This window comes from Phasianus colchicus, chromosome 5 (assembly GCF_987193195.1).
Source record: "Phasianus colchicus chromosome 5, bPhaCol1.hap1.1, whole genome shotgun sequence".
In the NCBI taxonomy this organism is placed as follows: Eukaryota; Metazoa; Chordata; class Aves; order Galliformes; family Phasianidae; genus Phasianus; species Phasianus colchicus.
Genome location: NC_143440.1, coordinates 9,000,608 through 9,020,465, shown reverse-complemented (window position 1 = coordinate 9,020,465; position 19,858 = coordinate 9,000,608). Strand labels below are relative to the sequence as shown.

At 39.6% G+C, this 19,858-nt stretch overlaps 1 protein-coding gene across 6 annotated transcripts in view; it reads left to right on the top strand.

The window, feature by feature from the left end:
* Positions 1–19,858, top strand: part of MICAL2 (microtubule associated monooxygenase, calponin and LIM domain containing 2) — a 119,051-nt gene that overhangs the window by 98,460 nt on the left and 733 nt on the right. For all 6 annotated transcript variants that reach the window (XM_090140412.1, XM_090140411.1, XM_090140413.1 and 3 more), the window contains 6 exons: positions 1,024–2,362; positions 9,504–9,601; positions 11,868–11,960; positions 12,985–13,078; positions 18,202–18,301; positions 19,204–19,277. In XM_090140412.1, the coding sequence (XP_089996538.1) occupies positions 1,024–2,362; positions 9,504–9,601; positions 11,868–11,960; positions 12,985–13,078; positions 18,202–18,301; positions 19,204–19,277 (1,798 nt within the window). The remainder of the gene's footprint in view (positions 1–1,023; positions 2,363–9,503; positions 9,602–11,867; positions 11,961–12,984; positions 13,079–18,201; positions 18,302–19,203; positions 19,278–19,858) is intronic.

Sequence of the window (19,858 nt, the reverse complement as noted above, 5' to 3'; positions counted from 1 at the left end):
GTCTGGTCGCTGTTCACAAGGAGGGGTGAGACCATGCTGCAGCTTGCACTCGTTATGCAGTACTTGAAAGCCTTTGTCTTGCTCTTACAAAAGAATTTAAGAAGGTGTTTATGTGTTTATTGTTGTTTATAACATCTTTATCTGAGATCCTGGCCAATGTTCATTTCAGTCATCAAGCACAGCTGTGAAGTAAGGGGTAGTCACCATTATCTTCCTATGCTTCTAGGAATTGAGAAAGTCTGATTATTGGCTTTACCCATGTGAATTTGGGAGTCTGGCACAGAAGTGGAAACAGACATTAAATATTCTAGCCAATAGTTATCATACAGCATTGTGGATAAAATGCCCCACTTTTAAAAAGTTTAAAAAATCTCTACAATTGGTCTTTTGGCTTGGTAGAGTAGACACTTATTCTTGTTACTATTTACAGCAGAAGATTTCAGTGCTTGGAATAATGAATTTAAGTCTTAACCAAAAGAAAAATCATCATAAAAGAAAACTAATTGAATTGTTTAAACAACCATCTTACATTTTACAGTTATTTCTGGGTCGCTTCATTCATTCCAACCTGCATTATCTGAGTATGCAGTATTATAAAAGCAGATGGAGAGAATGGATTATGGCTGCATGCACTTTCTGTAAATTCTAACATGATGCAACAGAAATGCACACAGGAGAATAGAGCAGATTCACTTTTGGTTATTTTCTCATATTTTGGTCTCTTTCTTTCCAAGAAAAACATTAAAGGCAATTCATAAAGAGATGGCAGATTTTTAAGATGAATTACATTATTTGTAGGCTATTAAATCTCCCAGTAGAGTATTAGTTCTCCACTCTTAGAGAAATATTATTCTTTTATGAAAAAAAAAAACCTTTTTTCTTAGTTTATTGTCATTTACATATGTTTGTAAGTGGATGTACACAGTAAACATGAAAATTAATTTCTAGTATTGTGTTAAGATTGACATTGATTAAAGTATTACATAAAAGATGCACAATTATATTTGTTCATGCATTTGACAGTTGACTTCTTACAAGAAACCACCAGAAGTTACGAAGGGACATGTCAAACCCTACAGCCCTGAATTTCAAAGAAAAGCCAGAGAGAGGCCTCGAGATATCCATCCCCAAGTGCCTCACTGTCCATTTCAGAGCAAGGTCAAAGGTTCTCCACAGATCTCTCCTAGGAATGGGGCATGGGCTGCTGGTTTTTCGGAGCATGAAGATATAGGTGGTGACACTGGGACATATACAGGCCAGGGCTGGAATGAAGTAAAACAGAATTACACCTCTGAATCAGAAGATTTTAATGGGAATACAAAAGTGATGTCATCTCTGCATCTGAAAGACAAAGATGAGAAAAATACAAGGCACCCAGAAGAAAAGCTTGAGCAAGAGCTAAAGGAAGCAAAGAAAAGGCTGGTTCTTCGCACAGAACAGCAACCCATGTATGATTCAAATGGGGTGTACTTAGGTGGAACCACGCTGCAGTGTCAAAACAAGAAAATGCTGGGGATTTCAAAGGAGAAGGATACTGAATGGAGAAGAGGTGTTTTCAAGCCATCTGGTTGTCCTGTGCCTCTCTTATTTGTAGATGATGTGCCACCAGCTTTGCCAGTTGACAGGAAAGATGCTTTGAGGAGTCCAGACAAAACTGCCAAGGAGCATTCAGCTGGCAGGCCAAAATCACCACTGAGGCTCATTGCCAATGCGATCAGGAGGTCCATTTTGGAACCTCTAACTTCATCTCCAGAAGGACTAAAGCAGGATTCAGACAGCAAAACCAAAGCCTCTTCAGAACAAGCTTTCTTCAGCTTCCCTAGTATTCTTGGCCATAGGAACACTAACAACAACAGAGCAAGTAACAGTCAGCCACAGGAGCTTCAAGTAGGGAAGCAGGCAGGAGAACATTTAGGATGTGGAAGCCTTCTCTCAAGTGCTTCTAAGTTTTCTGCCAGTTCTGAAGAGAGATCTCCGAGTGGTTACACTAAGCAGGCGTCCTTCCCAGTCTACAGTGCTCACAGCAGGCCTTCCAAGACCCCTAGTATACCTCAGAAACCAACTTGCACTAGAATAGAGGATGTCCCAGGACTCCTAGAAAAGTTTACTTTTAATGAAACTCCTTCAGTAGCTCCCAAGGATGATGTATTAATCAGTAATGAAAAGTACCCTCTTGCTTCATCTCGGGAACCCTGGAACACCCGTAAGGACAGCCTGTATGACTCTGCACAGAAGGGTAGTCTTTCACTCTTTGAGAGGCTAAGAAGTAAGATTTGTGAAAGAGAAGGGAATTCCTTCATGTCATCTCTGCCTTTCGTGAAGGACCATTCTGCAGAAGACAGGCTACATTATCCTTCCACAGGTGAGAAACTGAGTGGGATTATTTATTCCTAGCATTTAACATTGATAAGATTGATCTGCTGTCATATTTTATTTTTCTTTTATAGTTAGTGTCTACGTAGGAAGGCTTAATAAATCTTCCTTAAGGTTTTGGAGTTGCTTCTGGTTTAAAGCTGTTGCCAGAAGTAAGGTGAATATGCAAGCACTGCACAGCATGGTGGACCCATGTTTGTCTGCTGCTTACTTCAGATGTATTTGAGACAGGAAAACATGCTGAAGTAGGAGCAGTGGAGCAGAATGGGATGGTATGCAGAGCAGTTGATGTCATGACACTGAGTGCAGTGTGGAGTATGTTTGATATCTTCTCCATGAGAAGCTCAGGCACTGAAACAATTGGGCTGCAATAAGAAGCTTTGCTGCAGATGTCCCTTTAATCCTGCTTACTGTCACAGTGACCAATCTGTAGGCATGCTTTTGGGAGCGTTGTGATGTCATTAATATCCCCCATTCCTTTTCTTGAGAGGAGATAGCACCTTACTGACCTGCTATGATGTATTTGCAAGTCTACTTGGGCAGTTATTAAAAGGCATCTATTTTCATGTTTGCTTGCAAGAGAGAGCTTAATATTAAAACTGCAGATAAGGTTAAGAAATATTGATGTCAGACCAAGAACAACTGGTGTAATCTGAGCATAGGCTGAGAAAGAATTAAGTGCAACACAGTGTAAGATATAAAATATGAGGTAGGAGAGATACACCTGTCTTTTTCCAAAATCTATCTTTCCAACAGTCCACTACAGAAGGCTGCAGTTATCTAACTGCATAACCTGTTGAATTTTATTGGCATTCCTACTTGTGCCTTATTTTATGAAATTGTAACTCAGATTCAGCATGAAAATAATGATCTGTATGTAAAATAATACTTGTACAAGTAATGGAGAGTATGTGAAGTTGCTGAAATGCTCCCCTTGAGCTTCCAGATCCCCTTTGTGATACCCACTGAAATTGACAGAATAACTTGGGCTCTTATTCCTGGACTTTTAGGTCAGAGTCTTGGAGCCTCCTTATCTTTCAACTTGCAAAACCACACTTTCCCATTAAGGCAGAGGATGCTAAGGGCTGCCCTGAGGCCTCTAAGTATTGGTACTATTCACACTTGTCACCCTATGGTCTTAAATGAAAAGCTTTTTCTGAATCTATACCAAGTCATCACCTGTAGACTAAGCCAAGTTGACTTGTTCTTAACTAAATAGATTACAGCAACTGATACATTCAATTCCCACAAGAATGGAAAAGATTCTTGTTAGGTTGAACAACACTGTACTTTGTTTGCATTTAAAAAATTTTGAAGACATGATGCTTTAATAATGTGCTGCGTTCTTCTGCTGTGCAAGCCAAAAGAGGAATTATTAAATTATTATAGTCACTGAATATTGCAAATTTTATTCAGAAGAAAAAAATGCAGCTTGGATCTAGCCATTTGCCCAGTAATCTGGCATCTTCAACATTTCAACACTGCAGCCCCTTGAACTTTTTCAAACATTCATATTTTGGGAAAATCAAATTAGTAGAGAGCCAAGTGCTTGCTCTCTGAAATGTGGTTTGTCTCATACCAGCACTTGTCTTGGCAAACTTCAGTCATGAACTGCTGATGAGTTTTAGCCTATGTTACAAATCTTGATTTTTATTTTTACAGTTTACCATTGATCTTAGAAAATTTATTATTTTCTTAAAAAAATAAAAATAAAAAGTACTCACAGCACCTTTCAAGGAACAGTTTAATGAGACTTGGCTCATATTCCTCTTGGTTCTTTGCAGTAGTGTTTTTCTGTCTTATTCAGGGCCAGACAGTCTTGTTCTGTGCAAGTATGTGCAAGTATGCTTGGTCTTTCATTACTCTGCTGATTTCTCCCTCGATGGGATGTTGGTTGTGGAGCCAAAGAATGAGCTGAGTAATAAAAGTCCCTGGGATTGAGATGAGACTGGAGAAGCTCATTGAAGAGAAATCCACTGAGGACTAACCAAGTGTGTAGAAAGCACACTCAGTTCAGAGAGCTCCTGAACTGAAAACGTGCTTGAAGGCTGGGTGAGTTATTAAGGGGACAAATCACACGTGACTGCCCAGTGTTTATGGTGCTCTTTTAGACATCCACTGTTGGAGAGAGACGAGAAGGACCTTCAGTCCCACTGCACACGATTACTTCTATGTTATGTTGCTCATCTTTCCCTATGCCTTATCTGTCACTTCATCTGCAAATACATGTCCAGATGTCTTCCTTGTGCTGTTGACTTCTGCATTTCAGACCCAGATGTCTGTCCAATCTAAAACTGTATTCCTACCTTCTGTCATCTCCTGCCAACTGTTCAGCCACCAACTGAAACTCAGCATGATGAAAAAGAGATCTTAATTACTCAGCAGCAGATTGCCTGTCATTCAAGCTTATTCCTGAAGTTACATCTTTCATATGAGTAATCTCAGCTTCTTATCCAGAGCTGATTTAAAGGCTTTTTGGCTAATGTTTTATTTCTGTTTTCTAAGAGTTATTTCTCCTTACTAAAGTAGTGGGAATTCATGCACTGATTTCAGTGAGAAATTGTTTTAAAACAAAAAAAATCCTATTTGAATACACAGGTGTCCCCAAACAGCCAGGTGTTCTAATTTGATCAATAAAACCAGTCAGTCTGGTGGCTAACTGATCTCATTTAAGCCCACTTGCCCTTTTGAAACATAAAGAAAAATAACAGCCAAAGACCTGTTTTACTTATAGGTGTTAAAAATCTTTAGTACCACAAAAACAACAACAAAAACAAAACAGCTTAGAGAGAACCAAAACAAGCCAGTTTGTATGACAGAGATGCAGTTACCATAGCATCTGCCTTCTCTTGGAGATGGCTGTCAGGTATGTTTGCAGTGAGATGCAGGGTTTAGAGTAGGAGTTGCGTGAAAACGTTTTTAGAATTGCCCTTTAGTGTAGATGCAACTCAATTTATGGCTGTTTGTTGTTTACATGGCTGATTTAATTAAGCAGAATTACTGGTTCGACTGATTAAAATAAATAAATAAATATGTTATGAACTCACTTTGCTATTTTTGTGCACTTTTCGATTGAAAAGGGATCATTTGCAAATAGTCTTGTGCACAGTTTCTATTACCGTGTCTTTGTACAACTGAAAATGTTTGTTTGCAATATTTATGTCAGCTAGGGCACTCTTATTTCAGTGATTTCATATTTTAGGGAATGCTAGAAGATTAAATTACGTGTCTGAGATTCCAAGAAAAATCTCTGGAAAGGCAGAGGTCTGGAGCCAAATCGCCCTTGATTTCTTCTTGCCTTTTCTTTCATCTCCTACCTGATGCAAATTCCTATCTGGCTTGGGACACCAGTGCCCTAAGAGATGTGTCCTTTTGCTTTTCTCTCCTGTAAAACACTGACGTACTCAGGGGCCATGATTAACTCCTATAACCTTATAAAAATATGCAAATCTGGACATTTACATAGAAAGCCAACAGATTAATGTAACATTATAAAAATTCTGCTATAAAAATAGTTCCTGTTTCAAGAATTTCGGTGTAGTTAAAGCACAGTCATTAGTGGGACACAAAATTCTTCCAGGAAGCAGAGGTGAGCTGTGATGTGCATAATGTCTGCAGTGGGACTTCCTCCATAAATCTGCAGGACGGTCAGTAGTCAGCTTCCTCCTCCTACTGAAGCTGAAACCTTCTCAACGTGTCTTTATGATGCTTCTCTTTCCATTCAGAGAACCTCAGGTTTTCAGAAAAACCAGTAGCCTGGATATATGTGTTGAGAGGGATTTGCAAAAGGACCATACATGAGTCCAGATGTTCCTACTGAATGGGTTTTCCTACTGATGGCATCCAGCACCAGGGCCCTTAGGCCAAAACAAAGTATCTTTGAGACTCACCCTTAGATTACCAAGTTATAATGTACTGGTTCATCTTGTATTTTACGACATGCATACGTGAGGATGTCAAATCCCAGTTTCAAGAACTGGAGACTTTCTCCAGCTTTCTGCTCTGAGATGCATTCTGTCTTGCTGTTAGAACCAGTTGCAATTAATAACAGTAACAATTAATGGTGACTTCCTTGTGAATTGACAGCTGTATGGTAAGCATGCTGGGAATGTCTTTTGATGGCACTCCTATGAGTTACTGTTAAATATAAGGTGAGAAAGGTTTAATAAAAAATTCAGGAACATTTGGTCCTTTCCTCTCTAATGAAGAATTAATAACATAGCTCGCTGTTCTTGGCCATCCAAAGACATGTTAGCTGGGAAGGAAAAGCTCTAGCATAACATAGATTAATTTGGAAGGGAGGGAGATGGTTGAGTTCTTGAGAAATAAGGAAAGAATAACTCTTATTTTGAAGAAATGGAGGAAAAAAGAAAGACAAGAAGAGTTGAGTTAGTATTTGGAAAACATGTATGTCATTGAGAACTTCTCAGTGGTTAGCAAGCCTTAAGGCTTGATGTATTTGAAGAGAGAAATTACTTGTATCTAACTTGACTGTGTCAATTCTAAATTTCAAATTTAAATGAGCAATTAATGTAAAATGCTCTAAGTAGAACATTATCTGGAAATTCCTAGTCCAAATTGCCACAGCTGGCAGCGAAATTCTGCCTATTTCACCCCTCTGGAAAAGTAAATGGAAAGCTTAATGCTTGGGCATCTATAGTAGATTAGGTAGATGCTGTAATACAGAACAGTGGTTTCTTCAATATTAGAATGATTTTTTTCTATTCCGCATAAAGCAGTTTGTTCAATGAAGTATTTTCTTACTATGCTCGTTATTATTGTCTTGAAGTTGAAATCAGGACAATTTCAAGTATGTTTTTTTCTGTTCTTTCTTGGAAGAAAGAAGCCAAGCAAAAATAGTTGAGGCGAACACAGAGTGGCTGCCCTTCACTGCTGGAAATAAGGCACTGTTTCACTAACTCTATACCCCAAAATGTGGCAGTGCCATGCATCTGAGAGCCAAAAACTTGCCTTCCTCACTCCAGTTTTTTCGCTATTCACTGTGTGTTTATGGGGTATCTCTCTGGAGCACCAAGGTTTTCAGTTTTGCTTGTTGTATTAGTGGAGAACTTCAGTGGTGTGAAATATGCGTGCAGTGCATGTGACAGATGCCATAACCCAACACACACAGCTCGAGCTATGGGACAACATGTACGAGTGGGTTCCCAGGGCTCACCTTCCTGGAGACTTTGCGGGTGATGAACTCCCTGGCAGCTGCTTCTGGTGGCCACTGTCTCCCAAAACTCTGGGCGCAGCATCCCTTCACAGGCTGTTTAGCTGTTTTGGAGCAGCTTAAATGGCTTTTCTCTGCCGAGCAAGGTGCTAACACGTGGCTCTCTTAGCTGACAGGCATTGGCATGGCTGTGGACATCAATTTATTCCACGTCCTCATGCTCATGAGATAACCCTTGCTGAAGGTCCTTGGAGATGTCAGCAATCCTCTCTCCATTCCAAAAAGACACACAGCTGAGGAGAGGCGGGTGCCTCTGGTATATTTCAGCAGTCTGTTTTCTCTCTAGATTTTGTAAGGCTGCTTAAATTATTGATGTTCCTCAAAGAGAAGGGCATGGAGAAGCCGTTGCTTATTCCCAGAGCAGAGAGAAGAAAGGGAGCGTGTAATTGCTCGTATGGCCAGCTCTGCTGAGGTTCCCCAGAAGGTTTGCCCATTGCATATTATGGAATTTGATTTCACCCTGCAGGGTAGTTACTGTGCTTGTTTGGTTGTGCAAGGAAATGCAAGATAGGTGAATTAACTCCTCAAAAGAAATAGTGAATGCAATACTGCCCATGCCTTCCTCTGTCTCCTGCACTGGTAAGGCTGGCTGTCCCTGCTGTCCTGCCAAAAAAACCTTCTGAGCTTGCAGCTCCACTGAACGCAAGGACTGGGTGCTTCCAAAAATGAAATGTTTGGGGGGAAATATCAGAATTTTTGTCTCAAATTACTTAGATTTGCTCTCATTGCTTTACCTCCTGGGATGAACGTGTTTCTTGACTCCAGATTTCAAATCAGGGTTTGAGACAAAAATGTCGTCTCAGAACCGAGATGAAGGAGAAGGCAAAAGAAAGAAGAAACATTTCCACTGAACGAGTGGGAAGTGATTTTAATCTGAATGCAACGTGCACATAGAAAGCTAGCTGTTACCTAGCAGATAAAAATAAATAAATAAATGCTGCCTTTAAATAATGTACGTTTCCAAGATGCTGCCCAGCTGTTAATCATTAACCCTGTAGCAGGTTGAAGTGTAGAGACAGATGTTCCAAAAGCAGTTTTATTTTCTTAAATAAAGAGAATGAAGCTATGAATTAGACAAATTAAGAAGAAATTCAAATATTTACACCCCGTTGAAACAAGATGCTGGGAAAACAGGCATTATAAAATTGCTGCAATTAAATGTAATTTAATTTGTAATTCTGAAAGCATGCTTCCTCCGAAGGCAGCCTTTGAGTTTTCCTTATGAAATGCATTGTTGTGATGTATGGATTTTCCTGACTTATTATGGCATTTTAATCAACAGTTCAATGATGTGATAATATTCCTAAAGCAGAAAAATAAGTGACGTTTGTTTAGACATAATTAATTAAATATTTATGTTGCATGAGGCTGTGTGATAAAGCCTTGTTCTCGTAGTCCATTTGCTTCTGATTACATTTGTGATTTTTTTCTATGACCAGACATTCTGACGCCAACTATTTTACACTGAGCAGATGTCATGTAGTAAAAATGGGTGCCAGATGCTACAAGCCACATAAGGGTAATTTGTTTAAGAGCTGGCTCAGACTTTTTGCATTCAATTACACTGTATAGTGAGCCTTACACAATCATTTGGGTAATATGGCTAACTTCAGATATGCATTTTAATGAATGTTGAATGCATTCAGAACAGCATGCTACGTGGAGAGGGCTCAAGGCATTAATTTATTTGTCTACAATACCTAAAAAAAAAAAAAAAAAAAAAAAGATATACCAGACAGGGTTTTTGACAGTGACTAAAATCCAATTAATGCAGTGAGCCAAATTTCCAAATTGCCCTGGGTGCTGCTGATTAGGACCTGGGGCAGGTGCAAAGTGTCTGTATATGTTAAAGAACGGTATTTGTTGCCTCTTTAATGGCTTTGTTCCCTCTTCTTAGGATGTGAACTTCCACCTGTCAGGAAACAGACTGCTGAGTATTTTACTTCTTCCTCTGATGATGATGAATTTGAATCCAAGTCTTCATTAACATACAAGGTAACCTTTTCTTTGAAGCAAAAATGCATTTCCTCAGTTGGACTACATTTAAGATTCATGACTTTGTTCTAAAGCACTCCACAATTTCTTTAAATGGGGATTGGAACATTTTATCAGAGAGGGTTGCATGGATGTAAAATACACTGAAACTGTGACAGATGCATGAAAATTTCTTTCTCCTCCTTGAATCTGTAATTCCCCAGGTTACACCACTGTTGATGGAGGAGGTCTTAATTGGACAAACAGACATGTTTAACTGAAACCACTTTGAAGCAGTATTCATAAGTGGCTTTAATATGCAGCCCGACAAGCAAACCATTGAAAAAATTAAACCAAACAGATGCAGATTTCCCGTGGGGAAATACAACTTCATTTGTGAGGCAATACAGGCAGACTGCATGAAAAACTCTCTGTTTACCTTAATCAGCATGGCTACATGAGCTGGAAAGTCACACCCAGACCACATACATGGAAAGGACGTGCTGTACACTGGTATCTCCCAGCCCTAACACAGCTCTTGTGTCTTCCTGGAGCAATGGATTTAAATTACCAGTGAACTCTTGATACCCAACTCTGATCTGAAGAAGCAGCTTTTATTGCCTGACTAGCTCATCAGATAAACAGATTTAACTTTTTTCTGCAGAGGGAATATAAGTAAGTGGAAGTAATAGTGTAAGGTGGCCTTTTGATTTGTTGCCTTTTGAGGGCAAAAGGAGAGGATCGGCTCTGGAGGAAGCAATGCAAAGCAAAGTGCAGCAGTGTTTGGCTGTATATCCCACCAGTGATGCTGGGTAAGGATGAACTGAGATTGCAGAAACCCTCTGAAGCAGAGCAGATTTTGGAAAAGTTATCAACAAATATAGGAGTGAAACATTTTGTTATCCCAGAGCACCTTCAGTTCGTTTTTAAGAGAAGACCTTCAGGTATGAAATATTTCATGGCACATAGGCATTTTCAGTTTTCTTCCTCATACTACTGTTGCCCACTCTCCCCACAGTTTGTCTGGCACTGTGAGGCAGCATGGAAGTCCACCAGCTCTCATCCTCTTGCCCACAGAACTCTGCTCAGGACATTGAGGAAATGGGCCTTGACACGTGGCCAAGTCTTTCAGCTGCTTAGCCATGCTGTGAGATACCCTACAAACAGTGACCTTTAATAAAATCGATTGTTTAAAATACCAGTTGCTTAGAAGTGTGGGAGGAAAAAAAAGGAGTGATAATCAATATTAAGACTTCTCAAGCTCAAATGTTAAAAAAAATTAAAAAAAAAAGGAAGAAATTCTACTGCGTTTCTATAAACTAAAGGAGTGCTACAGGGAAGATGGTATTTAATAAGACAATATGATGGTGACGGTTAAATAAAATGCAAAAAAAAAAAAATTAAAAAAAAAAAATGGAGAGGGAGAGAGACAGGAGAAAACTGAAAGGAGCAACTGCCCAGGGTGCAGTACTAGATGCACACTACCCACCCACTTTGTCTCTCTAAGTTACTTCCAAGTACCTCTGTTTAGTCAGTGCCACTGTTTCTCACTGATAAAACTTTGTGAAAAAAATGCTAGTGGCTTCTTGGCCTGTCAGTTTTTCAGCTGTCTTGTCTACTGTGCTCATATGTCCTCTGAGTGAGAAAACCACAGCCTTGAACGCTTCCAGAGAGCTTAGACAAAGAGCAAGGTGAAGCACTTCCCTTGCTGTGCATGCTCCCTTCCCACTTGCAACTGCACTGCAAAGGTGTGAGTTACAATCAAACCAGCTAGATTTTGGAAGACCTGTTTCTACATTTAACACCCACTGGAACCATCAAAGATAGCATTCACCCCTCAGACTGAATTTTCTACTCCAGCAGTGGGGTTGAGTTTTCTTATTCTGGTGCTTCTCACTGCCTGTGCCTGGCTTCTCCCTCACACACATAATGTCTGCACACGCCATAGGCAATGCTGCTTTGTGTACAGTCCTCCCTGTCATTTGAACTTTTCTATTGGTAAAGACGTTTCATGCTTAGTGTTGCAGACGACTCTGTAAAGTTTCAAAGCGTAGAGAAGTGCTTGAAGATATTCCCTACACAAATATTTTCATTTCAGTGAGGTTGCCCAAGCAGCTTGCAGTGTCTTTGCTTTGTGCAGGGCAGTTGGATTAGACGATCTCCAGGGACCTCTCTGAATCTTAGTGATACTGTGATTCTGGGAAAGGCTTGTGGAAGCATTTAGTGGCATACTTGTACTTCGATTGATTGTTGTTGTGTTGGTGTTGGTTTTTTTCCCCTTTTCTAGGCTAAAAGATCTCTTAGAAGGAGAAGAAAGCTGGAGAAGGAGACAAAACAATTGATTAAACAAGAGGAGCTAAAGAGACTTCACAAAGCACAGGTGACAGTGTAGCTCACAAATGGACGTTTTTCTCCCAGAAGTGCTTGGCAAGGACAGGGGTAGAAAATACCTCCTTTGCACCCTTGCTCTTCACTGCAGCTCATGACTACCACACTGAAATCCACCCAAAATATCAGGTGCAGTAAGATTCACATGGCGGGGCCTCAGACCCCTGTGTGACAAGTCCAAGTGTGCCCCAGCAGATTGTCACAGCTTTGTAATTATGCATAAGTGCATGAAAAGGAGCAATAGTGACTGGCAATAGCAGTAGAACACACTGAATTTGAAGGACAGAGAGAGAAAAAGGAAATGTCATCCTCTGAGAAAGCAAGAAGCTCAGCTATCATCCTGGCATATTACCAGGACTCTGGTAAAATAGAGTGAGGGTTTTTGTCTTCTCTGCTTTAGAGGTGAAAGTGAATCTTTTAATTAATTAATTGATTTTTTAAAAACGCTGATGCTAAGACAGTTCAGTTTATTCAGACCCTGAAAAACAGTCATGTTTATTGAAGTCAGAGTTCTACATCATCCTCTGTTGTATTACAGTAACAATTGGATGGTTTTGTATCTAACCTAAAGAAAAGAACAATTGTTATCATTTTTATTTTGGCAGATGTAAATGATCTCAAAGTAAAATTATTTTTTCTTACTGCTTTACGGGAGTAATCAAGTCTGAACATTTTGAACTGTCCTTCTTGTTTGCTAGGCTGTTCTCAGGGTTGGGTTTGGTATGCCCTACACAGCCTGAAGCAGAAACTTCAGTCTTATAAAGGTGTTTTGTATCCATAAGGCATCTCTGAAAATACCTGCAGTACACTGGGGTTCTTTTAGTATCTGAGATTTTATCCACATTTTGGTGTGGATAGTGGAATTGTTAAATTGCTTAGGCGCCAAACACACTTGATGAGTTTGCATATCCCATGACTCCTCAGAGATCTCTTCAAGCTGTTTCTCTAACCACTATCGTTTGTCTCTGAATCTCTTAAGCTATGTCTACAAATTTTATACCTTTTCAATTTCGCAGGCAATCCAGCGCCAACTGGAAGAACTGGAGGAAAGACAGAGAGCACTGGAGGTTTTTGGAGTTCAGTTGGAGAGAGAACTCAGAGGAGAATCAGGTAAATGAAGGAGTGTTCGTTCTTGATAGTTTTGGGTTTTGGTTGTTTTCTCTGTAGTTTTTTGGTTTGTTTGTTTTAAGAAGAGAGTTTTTATTTTTGTCATAGAATTCAGTGCAAAATTTTGAATGAAATATGGAAGGAGAGAAATCCTTATTTACCCCTTTCCTGAAACTCTGTTAGCTCAAGCACCCTTTAGCTGAGCACTGTAACATTCTTTTCGTTATCTTCGATTTAGAAATATTTGCTTCGCTGTTGAGCATGAATCTGTATTTCCCTCCCACCACCCTACTCCCATTTTTATATATTTTTTTAAGTCCCATCTTAAGCTTAGTTTCTTCTCTGGGAAGAAACCAGTGCAGTTTCCAGGAGCTCTGTCTCAGTTACCAAGCTGACAATAGTCCTTGCCTGGTAACAGAGTCCTGGCACATGAAATGCCATTAATACAATTAAGGTGATGGCCATGCTATAGCAACAGCAGCCAGCAGTTCCACCACTCCAAATAGGTGAAAGATAATAGGAGCATCATCCTGCATGAGGCTTTCACTTGCCTGAACCAGCAGTGCCAAGTGTCCTGAAACATGGTGCTCTCCCAGTGCTCCCCAGCACTGGCAGAGTGAAGCTGAGGAAACCTTCTGCAGCAGGCTGGGACAGGACAAAAGGGGATGAGGGAAAGATCTGTGTAAGTGGCTTCAGGGGAGCCTTTATTTCTGTGCCAAAAGGGTTCTGGGGAGCAGACAGCCCAATTGAAAGCATCTGTTTATCTTTGTTTCAGAAAGGTGAAGCTTAAGCTTTTGGGGCATGCAGTTACACAGTGCTGGATATGTTTTGACACCTGATTTGTCATCTTAGTTAGGAAACCTAGCAAATTCTCTACACACCGGATGTTTTAATGCCATATTTCTTAGCAGTTATTGCCCTTATTCTAACACAAAACTGTCCAGTTTAACAAGAGTATTTTACATTTATTAGCAACTTTCCTATAACTGATAGTTCTTATTTGTTTCAAACGTTATTTAAAAGGCTAGAAACCATTTCTTTTTCTTAAACAAAAGCACTACAATTTATCAAATAGCACCCAATGTTTCTCATCTGTGAGAAACATTCCTAAGAAGACTGTGAAGTCTGGTATATTAGCTTTGTTCTTTACTACTGATTTCAATGAGAGTGGCTGGTTTGGAAGCTATCAAAAATCTGAGGAACAAGAGATTTCTAGCTCTTGGGATAGATGCAGAGTACTGGGATGGATGGCCTAGAGCTAACTCTTGTTTTGCTGTTTTGACAATCGCATTTCCTAAAGAAGGCTATCTGCCAAGAGATCGATGCTTCTCATTCTCTTCCCATCCTCAGTAATTGGATTGCCCTCATTAAGGTGAAAGTAGTATTTTTTCTCCCTGTTGATTGTTTGCGTGTAGGTGGCCAGTTACAAATAGGGCAGATACTGCAACGTAGGATGTTACTGTCTCTCAATAATTCTTCTGGTGCAAAAGCATGAAGCTGTAAGCTTCCCAAACAAAACGTAAGTGCTTTGTCACTTGAATTATAACATGTGTGTAATGATGCAGGAATCAGTGAGTTCAGTGTTCCATTCGACCTTCTTAAAAATAATGGGCATTATTGTTTAATGAATGACCAGTGTTTATTAGGTTAAGTTGTATTTAAGCAGGTCTGTGCTTATGTAATTCAAGTGGTTTAATAGGTATTATTAAGGTGATTAGAAAACGATCACGGTTCAGCAATAATATTGAGCTGGAAAGGTTGTGAATAACCAAATTTAGAGACAGGCCTGCAAACACTGGTCTTCAGTGACATTTACGCAACTCTCCTTTAATAGGAGGATGAATGGCCCCTTTGTTAGCTGGGGTTATTCATTAGCTCCTCAGCTGAATTAGAAGAGAACATGCGTGGGTGTGAAACAACTGCCATGAAGACTGATGAGCAAAATAAGGCTTTCATGATCTTCTAATTGCAGTGACAATCCATGCTATTTTTTTTTCTTTTTCTAAAGAAAAAAAGAATATAAATTCTTTGAGTATTTTTTCATGGCCCTTATTCCCTTTATTCTGATTCTAAATACTGAATAATAAATAATTAATGTATCACTGCTTTGTTTTCCATTGACATTTGTGGAGGCTTATAGAGATCATCTGCCTACAAGAAAATACAGAAATGGAAATCCCCAAGCACGTTTTTCACTGAAATTAACATAACCAATCAACTGACTAAAAAAAATCATGAGGAATGGTGGTAAAGAAGAAAATCTGTGTAGACAGAACATGGAAAAAAAAAAATCCAACTCTGATTTGGAATGTGAGCCAATATCTACATGTGTGTGGACCATTTTTGATTTCATAAGCTTCTATCCAAGGTTTCTTAGAACTTCCAACAAAGTCAAAAGGAATCAGCTGAAAACCTCTGTGATTAAGGACTATGAGATTTAGAAGTTCATAAGAAGGAGCAACTTGCAGATCCCCTCTATGTGTAACAGAGAGACCACAGAGCACTGCTTTGTGGATAAAGGGTTGATGGCAAAAGGTAGCCACAGCCTACTCTCAAAAGCAATGAATGCTGAAATAGCTATGATGTAATGAGAAGAAAATCCAGTTTTCAAATGGGATCAAATGGGTTACAATAGATTTGGGCAAACCAGAAGGAAAATTTTGTTTTAGCAGCGCTAACAAAACAAATTCTCTAACCTTTAAAAAAAGATCTTGCTACCTTATGGCAAAGACTTCAGTGAGTTGTTCTGCTCCTGGAAGGCATGAAGCAGTCACAGAATCACAGAATGGCCAGGGTTGGAAGGGACCTCAAGGATCATGAATCTCCAACCCCCCTGCCACATGCAGGGCCACCAACCTCCACATTTAATACTAGACCAGGCTGCCCAGGGCCCCATCCAATCCAGCCCTGAACACCTCCAGGGACGGGGCATCCAAACCTCTCTGGGCAGCTGTTCCAGCACCTCACCACTCTCTCTGTAAAGAATTTCCCCCTGACATCCAACCTAAATCTTCCCTCCCTCAACTTAAAACCATTTCCCCTTGTCCTTCAGATTCAAATTACTATTAGCAGTGTTACTAAGAAATATTTGAAAAGCTCAGGGAAAAATGCCTCTGGAGACACCAGAGGGGCATTCTGTGGGATGGAAAAAGAAAGAACACAATGGCTGTTTTCATTTCAACTTCCACGCAGGCTTTTGCAGAAATAAGTGGCATTTTTTGCAGAGTGTGTTCCTATTTGTGTACTTCAATCAAGTTACGATGCATTGTTTTTTATTAGAGACATTTTAAAGTGTAAAAAGGAAATATTTTACATATTTAAAAGTGTGTATTTAAAATAGACAATTTTGCCTAATCAGAAAGACAACAAAAAGGAGATAGTAGCTCTGTGGGTTTGGAAAGGATGTTTGCAGACTTGCAGTAGCAATGTTTTGACAATATGGTAAATCAAGTCTGGATGCTATGTTCTGATGATGATATATGAAGACTGAAGGCTCTGGGTACTAACACCTCATCCATCCCAGTGTTGAACCTGTAAGAACCTATCATTAACTCTTCCCTACAAGATCTGCTCTGGCAGTCACTCTAAGAAGAAATTTTTATCATCATTTGCTGACCTGAAAGACTCTTTAGAAACACATCCTTTACTGCCAATTTTTTATGGAGTTGGGCAGAGATCAGGCCAACTTTTCGCTTTCCTGTTGCTTTATCCTCTTGTTTCATGGTAACTTCAGACTGGGGTCAAATCCCAGTGTGAAATCACCAAACATTGTGCAAGCCAGCATGACTCCTGATCTTGGTACATGGGCCCACACACTTGTGATGCTCGCACAAGCTGACCTGCGCTCTCTGAGATGACAGCACCTGCCTGCAGTCCTTCATCAGCACAGGGATCATGTAGGAAGGTGGCTGGGAGCTTCTGTTTTGTGGGGGAAAAAAGGGTGAAAAACATGAAGTGAGGAGCATGTTAAAAAGAACCTCATGAAAAATATAAAACTAAAATAAATAAAATAAATTCCTCTCGAGAAAGTTGATAGCCTCAGCTTGGTTAGGAGAGTCATTGGACTTAGATATTCTCTTGACTGAGGAATACTGCTGGTAAAATCAGCTTACCTGCTCATTTGCAGATAGGTTTGCAAAGGAAAAGGAGAGCAGTATGTAAGCAGGAATCCATTTCTGATTAACACAGGTAGGGAAGTTACTTACCATCTCCTCTCATCATTACATCCTGCTAATGCAGCAAATGCTCCCTCCAAGAAGATTGGATGAATATGAAGGTGGATGTCTGGGGAGAGCTATATGGAAGGGCATGTGCCCTGCACCACGCTCTGACCTGTCACTGGAAAACTCCAGGGGTTCTTCCTTGGCAAAGATTTTTTACAGGCTACGTTTTAGAGCAGTAAAGGCTCTTAAGTGGTAGCGGAGGAATCTGTGCTGCTCTTTAGTAAAATGGCCTCAGTCTGTGCACTCTCTAGGAGATAAACCATCTCTTCTTACATGTATGCACAGTGTCAACCAGTAATGACTTAACTCCAATTGCTACAAAACCACCCCAAAGTAATAGATCTTGCTGGTGCCACAATCCTTCCTGACAATTGAAGCAAATGCAGATTTAAAGGCCTGTTGGCAAATGAATGAAAATATGTAGGGAACCTGACCGTGCTTGTGCTGCCCCCTGGAAGCAGGGACTTGGATAATACATGCCAGTAAATTCATCTTAATCTGATCATATTAGTGGGATATCTGTTTATACAGACGGATCCAAAGTCTGCTATTAACAAAGAAACTATGTTACCAAAGGCAGAACTAAAAGAAAGCAAGTGGCCATTTGGGGGGAGAAAAAAGAAAAACCTATGGAAGAGAAAAACTTGATTTCCATACAAACAATGTTCTTAAATCAAACGCATCTTTAATTGCAATAAACTACAGCACTCAAACAACAATAAACAGGTGTATTATATATGTAATGTCTGGACATTACCTATGTAAATTGCATAGAAAAGAAAAATAAATCTGCTTTGGGGCTCATCTAGCCTTACAAATGAGGAGTATTTAAAGTAACCTCAAGTGGCAAGAGCATTGGAAGGAAGCCCAGTAATGCATATTCAACTTTGCTATTTTAAACAGTTTCAGGCACACAGGATGAAACTCAGTTGCTTCATGAATGGTTTGAACTGGTCCTGGAGAAGAATAAATTAATGCGTTACGAGTCTGAGCTCTTGATTGTGTAAGTAAGAATGAACACTAATGCAAAAGATGCAGAGGGGAGACAGAAACTTGTACTCGTAGGACATCTGAACATGTTGCTGTGAGGTGGAGTTTGGAACTGTCGTGGAATGAACATATTCAGAGTACAGGCTGTTTTGAACGCAGACCTCCAGTTGAGCCCTCCTCATCGTTTCCTTCTCACCGTGCTTCAATTTATTTAATTTCTATAGGATACTCAAAAAAGCTACAGCACACAGATATTCTGTCTTTATGAAGCATGGGTCAAATGAACACTTAGGCACTTTCTCTTGGATAAGAAAAATAGTCTGACAAGTGTATCTCACAAGAGGAAAAATCAAAGAATTCAGTACTGAGATGAAACAAGTATATACACCAAGCCAATAAAAGCTGCCTCATGCTGCTCTTTGTAGTTGATGGAAACAATACTGGCTGTAGCTGCTTCATCTCTCATCCTCTGCAACATACTCAGCAGATAGCTGTAGGTGGCTCCCAGATATTTTCTCCACTGGATGATGTGGGAAGGCATTTAGAGCTGCAGTAGTCATTATTCTTTCTGGGTGGACTCTTTGTGGGAGGGCTCAGGCTAGTCCAGAATGATTATATGAGTACAACCAACAAGCTTTGACATAGGTGGTCAAAGCCCTGAGTGCTGCGCTGTAAGAAGGAGCTTAACCCAATGCATAAAGCAAAAGGTGGTAATAGTACTTCTGTCATTGTTGTGCACAGGAAATAGTTTTAGGCCTGACTGCCCATGAGGAGAAATTACTGAATAAACAGAATACATGAAATGTTGATTGAACATAATGCTTATATTTGCATGACTTTATTTATTTAATTTTATTATTTAATGTATATTTTATTGTATCCAGTATTGTTTAATGTATATTTTATTGTACCCAGAGCCCAAGAATTAGAATTGGAGGACCACCAAAGCAGATTGGAACAAAAACTGAGAGAGAAAATGGCCATTGATGGTAAGTCAAAGTGGGGAACATGTGCTATTCCACAGTTATAGACCATGCCCACTTGCTTTGACGAGCAGAGAGGATTATACTTTTCCTTCTGTGCTCTTCTGCAAGGTTATATCAACTACAGAGCTGCAGGTTACCACTGTATTTTGGAACTGCTTTTATGTATTTGGGTGTACAGTTTGTGTTTGTCCTTTCATTCAAGCATTAGAAGAGGGTGGGGATGACAAATACAAGCAGACAGGTAAATATGTAGCACTGAATACACCAAAATATCCTATTGGTTCTAAGCATGTGGATTATAAGTGACTACAGTTTTCAGTATTTTTTCTGAAAAACAGTTTATATTCTTACAAATTCTGCATTTTGTGATTGGGCATTTTGAGTTTTATAAACTAATCTTGAAGTCCAGTACAAATGCTGGTATGTTAGATTTCACACCCTACTAACAGTAACTGCTAACTACCATATAGCATTTTAATTATGGTGTAATGTTTAGGCAACATTTGCAAATGTTTTTGTAAATAAGTGGTGTTCTTACTACTAATTTCACAGCCTAAGTTTTACTAAAAGTTCTACGATACACT